Source organism: Eptesicus fuscus, chromosome 12, assembly GCF_027574615.1.
Source record: "Eptesicus fuscus isolate TK198812 chromosome 12, DD_ASM_mEF_20220401, whole genome shotgun sequence".
Classification (NCBI taxonomy): Eukaryota; Metazoa; Chordata; class Mammalia; order Chiroptera; family Vespertilionidae; genus Eptesicus; species Eptesicus fuscus.
The window spans coordinates 93024263-93031875 of record NC_072484.1 but is presented as its reverse complement, the minus strand read 5'-3'; the positions used below and the strand labels follow the sequence as shown (position 1 = coordinate 93031875).

Genomic DNA, 7613 nt, shown 5'->3' with positions numbered 1-7613 from the left:
CCCTGCAACGGTTTCCTGGTGGGCGTGGTTGATGGGCGTGGCTTGGTTGGTGGGCGTGGCTTGGGCGTAGCGAAGGTGCGGTCAATTTGCATATTTGTCTATTATAAGGTAAGATGATACCTGTTTGTTAATTTTTCATTACAAAGTTTTCCATAAGTACACTGGAAAGTTGAAAAAATGTCCATATGCTTAGTTCCTTTCTCTCTTAGTTGTGCACGTGTTTAAAAGTTGTAATGATACCAGCGCTGAAGCCTGCGCACACAGACCAACTCCCCCAGCGCCCCGGTGCCGGAGGCTGCAGGGTGGACGCGGGAAGGCGGCGGGGTGCGAAGGGCGGAGACTTTGTGGCCACGTCTCTCCAAGCGCCTAGGGCGGCGCGGGGGGGCACGGCGGGGCCTTCCCCCGTCACGCGCGGAGCAGCGGGGGTGCGGGTCCCGGGGGAAGGCGGCGGCCCGAGCAGAAAGCAGCTGGGCAGCCGGGCGATGCATTTGCTCAGTGACAACCTTCCAGAGATCAGCTCAGCCTTTACATTTGCTTCAGCGTGGGGCCTTCCTCTCCCGCCACCGCTCCTCCGCGGCCTCGGGGTGGGGTCCCCCTTCTTTCGGGTCTGGGTGTGGTGGGAGGAGCCTGAAGGCTTTGCCCCTCCTCTCAGCCGTGGGCAGACGGGAGCTGACTCGGGGGTTTCAGGCGGGGCTGGAGCGGGCCGGGGGCGGGGCTGGAGCGGGCCGGGGGCGGGGCTGGAGCGGGCCGGGGGCGGGGCGTGCGGCGCCGGGGGCGGGGCTGGAGCGGGCCGGGGGCGGGGCTGGAGAGGCCGGGGGCGGGGCTGGAGCGGCCCAGGGGCGGGGCTGGAGCGGCCTGGGGGCGGAGCTGGAGCGGCCCGGGGGCGGGGCTGGAGCGGCCCGGGGGCGGGGCTGGAGCGGGCCGGGGGCGGGGCTGGAGCGGGCCGGGGGCGGGGCTGGAGCGGCCCGGGGGCGGGGCTGGAGCGGCCCGGGGGCGGGACTGGAGCTGCCCGGGGGCGGGGCTGGAGCGGCCCGGGGGCGGGGCTGGAGCGGCCCGGGGGCGGGGCTGGAGCGGCCCGGGGGCGGGGCTGGAGCGGCCCGGGGGCGGGGCTGGAGCGGGCCGGGGGCGGGGCCTGGGGCCTAGCGCGCTCCGCTGGGCCCGCGAGCCGGTCACGTGCCGCACGATCGGGCGCCCAGAGCCCCCGGCGCGCGCGGCGGTGGAGCGGGCGGCACGGAGGGCGGAGCCACGCCTCGCGGGACGTGTCCTGCCCCCTCGCGCCCCGCAGGGTTCCCGCGCCGGGGTCCGGGGCAGTGCGCGCCGAGTGACCTCCGCTTCATCGACGCAGGGCGAGCGGACGGGAAGCCTGCGGTCTCGGTCCTGGTTCCGGGAGCCCGGGAGCCGGGTGGCCGCCTAGGTCAGTTTGCGCGGCCGCCTCCCGCGCGCGGGCTGCACTCTGCCCGGTGCCCGGTGCCCGGGGAGGTCTGCGCGCGCCGGTGGAAGTTGGTTGCTACTTGGCGAGGTGTTGGCATGTGTGGCCGCCGCCACCCGCGTCCCCCGCCGGCCCGCCGCCCTCTCGGGACTCGGACGGCGCGTCGCGGGCTGAGCTTCCGAGTCCCGTGGGGGGTGGGCTCGCGGGGGAAGTCACGCGCTGCTCACGTGACCGCGGAGTGCGGCGGGGTCAGTGGCCGGCGCGGAGACGGGGGCGAAGAAAGCCCGAGCGGTGGCAGCTGCCCGCGGGGCGGGGCTCCGGGCCGGGGGCGCGCGGGCCTCGGTTCGTGGTCTCGGTTTGGTCGCGGACTCCCCGCCGGCGCGGACTCGCGGGGAGTGGGCGGTGCGTGGTGAGCGGAGCCGCCTGGAGGCTGCAAAGGGAGCTCGTAGGCTGACGGGGGTCGTTGTAAGAGTTCAACCCGCGTGGACACCCGTGATCGGTTTCCTCTGGAAACGGCCTGGGCGCTGCGGGCGGTGCCTCCGGACACGGATGGGAGCGGCCTGGGCCTGACCAGGACCCAGTTCCTTTTGCAGCCCGCGTGGGAGGTGTCCTTTCCGAACCCCCAGCTGAACATGTCAAGATCAGGTGGTCATTGCAGAGCGGTTCCGAATCGTTCCGAGACCACTCTCTTGTCGTCTCCCGGTTCTAAGCTGTGGACTCCACCCCCAGTTTAGATAGTAACCGGGTCCGGGTCCGGGCTGCAGGCGGGTGCGGGTCCGGGTCCGGGCTGCAGGCGGGTCCGGGTCCGGGCTGCAGGCGGGTCCGGGCTGCAGGCGGGTCCGGGTCCGGGGCTGCAGGCGGTCCGGTCTGCAGGCGGGTCCGGGTCCGGGGCTGCAGGCGGGTCCGGGTCCGGGGCTGCAGGCGGGTTCGGGTCCGGACTGCAGGCGGGTCCGGGTCCGGGGCTGCAGGTGGCTGAGACCCATCGGAAGCAGCTGTGTCTCAGTCCAGGGTTTTGCCAGCGCCCGCTCTTCAGGGGACCCCTCAGCACCAGAACTCGGGGTGTCTCGGAGGCAGCCGGTGGCAGGGATTGTCCCACCGCATCCAGAGCAGCAGATGCCGCCTCTGTGACCACAGTGCGCCCGCTCCGCCGCGGACAGCGGCAGTGACACCTGGTCAGAACCAACCATGAGGAACGCAGCCATTCTTTGGAGGATGACATGGTGCGGTGTCTAGTAAATACGTTTAAAAGTTTCTCCTTGTGTCTTTGTTTTACTTGGAGATACATCTGTAGCAGATTTTAGAATCTTTACCCAAGGAGTGAGGATGTTTTTCCCATCGATTGTTGTTTTTAGAGGAAGAGAGGGGGAGAGACGCATCGATTGGTTGTCTGACGGGGCCAGGGATCGAACCTGCAGCTGAGGTACGTGCCCGGAACCGAACCCGAGACCCTTTGGTCGGAGGCCCGATGCTCTAACCACCGAGAACCTGCCAGCGCCATCTGTCGCACATTTTTAGGTCGGAACTCGGTTGTGGCGAGTTTATTAAAATACATATATATATTTATTGATTTCAGAGAGGAAGGGAGAGGGAGAGAGAGAGAGAGAGAGAAACATCAATGATGAGAAGGAATCATTGATAGGCTGCCTCCTACTAGGGATCAAGCCCGCAACCCGGGCATGTGCCCTCGACCGGAATCGAACCCGGGACCCTTCAGTCTGCAGACGGTTGCTCTATCCACTGAGCCAAATCAGCCAGGGCTGTTGTGGCAATTTCTTGCCTGTAGATATTAATAGGAGGTGAGTTTTGTATATTATGAATATTCACTGAGAAGAGTGGTCAGTAGGAGGTAGAGATCAGCTTCACTAACAGCACATGGAGGAGAGAGAGTAAGGCACATGTGTGTGTGAGAGATCTGAAGTGCTTAGGAACCTTGACGGTTTTTTTCAAGTCAAAACTGATGGTAATCAGAACTTGATTGGTGACTAGTAACTCCTGTTCTAGAAAGAGGTCAGCTTATTTCAGCTCACCAGGATTCATTAGTGAGGTGTCAAAAAGATACTGTTGCCCATCTGGGGGTGCTCAGTGGTTAAGGGTCGACCTACGATCCGGGAGATCACGGTTAGATTTCGAGCCAGGACACATGCCCGGGTTGCAGGCTCGATCCCCAGTAGGGAGTGTGCAGGAAGCATTGGATTGATGATTCTCTCTCATCATTGATGTTTCTGTCTCTCCCTCTCTGAAATCAATAAAAAAAAAAAAAAAGATACTGTTATAAATTCTGTACAGGATATGTTGATGATCATAATGCCATATAATTATAGGGTGTTCTTGATTCCTAAAATGTTGGATTTTTCCTTACCTGACCTCACGCACTAAGACGGTGGGCAAGTATGGGAAATTGTTTAATGCCCTTAGTAAGAGGTTACATTAGGTCACGTACTGTATCTGAGTTCTGGGAGTCATCGGCTGACCACTAGGAAATGGCTGTGTAGTGAAAGCACTCCTTAACCGTACGTTTCCTATCATATGACGACAGAAAGTAACCACATGTTTGTACTTTAAAGTTTTCCTTTAAAGAGAAACTTCTGGATTTATGGAGGGCAACTGGTCAGTATTCGACATTAGTTTGGAAGACAATTTTAAATGGGAAATCAGAATGGGAAGCGTTTAAGTACATTTGGTCTAAAGTTTAAGGAATTTTATCATTGAAAGGTGACATTCACCTTGCTTGTTAGGGGTTTTAGAATCTAAAGCTGGACGTATCTAACGGTGGACTTCTCGGCCTCGGCTGCGATGGCTCCAGCCCGTTTTGAAACCGTAGTTGACAGCTTTCAGAATCAGGTTGACATTCAAATCGGGTGCGTCTGAGGGTTCGCTCTTGGTTGTGGGAGCAGGTAAAATGCGTGGCAATGTAAGGTTAAAGCACAGCCATGACACTTACTGAATCTCCACCAGTTTGGGTAAACATGGAAGTTGCACCCTGAGCGTGGAGCCGCCAAGTGGAGTCGCGGGAGATGGTGCCCTTTGTCTGGGCACCGACCCCTCGCCCTGAGGAATGAGAGTAGAAGTTTCACCGAATAAAAATTAAATGATTTTCAATTTATTTTTTTATTTTTAAAAGAAGGAATGAGTGTTTCCTAAAATAGACTTTACAATTTGCTGTGGTTGTCCTTCAGTTGCTATGTTTTGGCTATGCATTATTTTTTTGTTAACACCAATGTCATAGTTTTATATATACGTGTGTGTACGTGTGTGTATACATATATACATATATACCTATTTAGAGAAGTTACTGTTTGTTTGCTAGGAGCTAATATTGAGAGCAAAATTTATTTTCTTGCTGTTTTTACATAAGTACTTTAGTTTTTTTTAAAAATATATTTTATTGATTTTTTTACAGAGAGGAAGGGAGAGGGATAGAGAGCTAGAAACATCGATGAGAGAGAAACACCGACCAGCTGCCTCCTGCACACCCCCCACTGGGGATGTGCTCGCAACCAATGTACATGCCCCTGACTGGAATCGAACCTGGGACCCTTCAGTCCGCAGACGGATGCTCTATCCACTGAGCCAAACCAGTTTCGGCATAAGTACTTTAGTTTTTAATATTTTCCTCATATTAACAGAATATAATATTGGAAAATCCCCACACCATTGAGCAGCTAGCTGCTTTGGAATGTCGTGCTAACGAAGCACATTATAGATTTTAAAAAATGTTTTTAAGATTTAATTTGTACAATATACGTGTTTGTTTATAAATGCATTTAATTTTTCCTCTATTCAAATTCCAAGTATACAGTGTTCTTCTTAGTTTGTCTTTTTATTCATTCAGAAATAACCAACTTGTTAGGGTAAACTATTCCTTTTTAACTTCTTTAAAATACATATATGTGTCTATGTGTTTGTATGTACAGCTTTCCTTTTTTTGGCACTAGCATTTCTCTTAAGTTTCACAAGGGAAACCGTACGGAGAGTATTACCGATAACACAGAAGTGACCTTACGCACCCTCGGCAGTTTTCAGCAGTCGGGCTGTACCCATAGCTTTGAGAGAAGCCTGCAGAGCAGCATAAAACTCAGCACTGACATTAGCCACAGGGAAGACAGACAGGCCCAGCGTTGTGTGTGGGCACGCAGACCTGTTGGTGACGGGCGCTGCCTGTCTTTGATGTGGCGCTTCTTGTCCTTGGGAGGCTTGATCTCCGCCCCGGGGCGAGGACAGGTGTCCGCCCGCGGTTAGCTCCCGATGACAGGGTCCCTCCTGCCGCGTTGCAGGCCCTTTAATGCCCGGCGTCCTCAGTGGACAGACGCCTCCCGGTGTGAGCTGTGGTCTGTGAGGTCCCGGGAGCACGCTGCCCCTCACCCGCCGTCTCTGTGAGCTGGTGAGGGAGCCTGGGGAACAATGCGGATGTCTCCTTATATTTGGAAATCAAAAGGATTTAAAAAAAAACAACATTTTGAACAAAATTGTAAGAATACTTATCCTCAGCTCATCAGCCCCATGAGCAGGGACGTGCCCTGCCTGGGGGTCCACCTGGGGCGACACTCCAGCCTCGGGACCCCCGGGGCGCTAACCCTGTGCGAACCCGTCGGCAGGTGCTGTCTGAGCGCCTCAGGTCCTTAGGTGAGAGCGCTGTGCTTTTTATTTTTTAAATTTTTTTTATTGTTTAAAGTTTTACAAGTTGTGGTACACGTGTCTCCTTTCCCCCCATTAACCCCCTGCTGCGCTGTTTTCAATGCAGCGATGAACACGGAGGCCGAGCAGCAGCTCCTGCATCACGCCCGGAACGGCCACGCCGCCGAGGTGAGGAGGCTGCTGGAGACCGTGCGGAAGGAGGAGGCCGTGGCCGACATCAACTGCAAAGGTGGGCGCTGGGGGACCCCCCCTTCTCGGGGCGCCCCTCTCCGTGCCGCCTCAGGCGGCATTCCTCCCGGCTCTTGCTTGCGATGACCTCCCTCTGGTGCCCTAGAAGGAACCCCTGAGAGGGCAGTGTCTCCCCGAGGTCCCGTGAGCCGGAGGAGTTGAGACCCAGCCCCGAACTGTGGTGGATCAGAGACCTGAACTGCAGGTGCCCGGCCCCGAGCCCACGAGGTCGTGACCTGTGTGCTCCCTGCGGACAGTGTGGCCGGACGGCAGCTCCGGGCTGACTCTGCCCAGAGAGCCCGTGGGACCTCGATGGTGCCCGTCCGCACCCCCTTCCTCACGGGGACTAGGCCCTGGAGCCAGGTCAGACCAGGCCAGTGGCCGGCAAACTCATTAGTCACCGGAGCCAAACATCAACAGCACAACGAGTGAAATTTCTTTTGAGAGCCAAATTTTTTAAACTTAAACTTCTTCTAACGCCACGTCTTCAACATAGACTCGCCCAGGCCGTGGTATTTTGTGGAAGAGCCACACTCAAGGGGCCAAAGAGCCGCATGTGGCTCGCGAGCCGCAGTTTGCCGACCACGGGACTAGTCTGCCTCGCACAGATGCGCCAGACTGTGGGCGCGTAGGGTGCCCCGGGTCTCCAGGAGAGGCGTGGAACTGGAGTTGGAAGGGTTAGTGTCTTGGGGGAAGGGATTCTCAGATGATACAGGAAGAGTGGGTAGGCCGGCCAGTGTGGCTCAGTGGTTGAGCATCGACCTCTGAACCAGGAGGTCACAGTGCCGCCTGGGAGCCAGGTTGCCCGTGGCTGGCGCTCAGGTGTGCGGACAGATGGGATTCGCCCTCCGATACGCTCTGGCGTTTCCACGGCACCTTCTCCGGGAACGTGGGGCTGAGTGTCAGCCCGGGGCCGTCCATCTCAGGAGCTTTTCTGGTTCACGTGTGGCCTCCCGGCGCCTCCCCTTCCTCCCGCCCCCGCCCCCCAGGGATGTGAACGCAAAGGTGCGCATTGCGGGGTCTCTGCAGCGCCGGCTCCTCCGGGACCCTGTCTCCCTCGTGCTCCTTGCACAGGTGTCGCCTGGGCAGCGTGAACCGGGCCTCCCGTTCACCGCGGGGCGCGTGGCTCCTCGGCGGCTCCTCGGCGGCTCAGGAGCTCACCTTGGCTCCTGTTGGCCGTGAGCCACCCGGGCCTCCGTGTCTCTGGCTGCACCCGCTGAGGCGGCTGGGATTCAGTGACCCGGGGAGCCCAGAGCGGCCGCCACGCGGGGCCTCCCTCTGCGTGCTCCCTCAGGGTGACGCTCTGTGCCGCCTGCGGTGG

General features: G+C 58.3%; 1 protein-coding gene across 2 annotated transcripts in view; it reads left to right on the top strand.

The window, feature by feature from the left end:
• The first annotated feature begins 1290 nt into the window (after positions 1 to 1290).
• The window catches only part of OSBPL1A (oxysterol binding protein like 1A), a 103982-nt gene continuing 97659 nt past the window's right edge, over positions 1291 to 7613 (top strand). Inside the window, exons 1-2 of one of the 2 annotated variants that reach the window (XM_054723624.1) lie at positions 1291 to 1414; positions 6171 to 6293. In XM_054723624.1, coding sequence (XP_054579599.1) covers positions 6173 to 6293 — 121 coding nt within the window. In that variant the 5' untranslated portion in view covers positions 1291 to 1414; positions 6171 to 6172. Of the gene's footprint in view, positions 1415 to 6030; positions 6053 to 6170; positions 6294 to 7613 lie in introns of those variants that run through there. The other variant, XM_054723625.1, reaches the window with a different exon arrangement.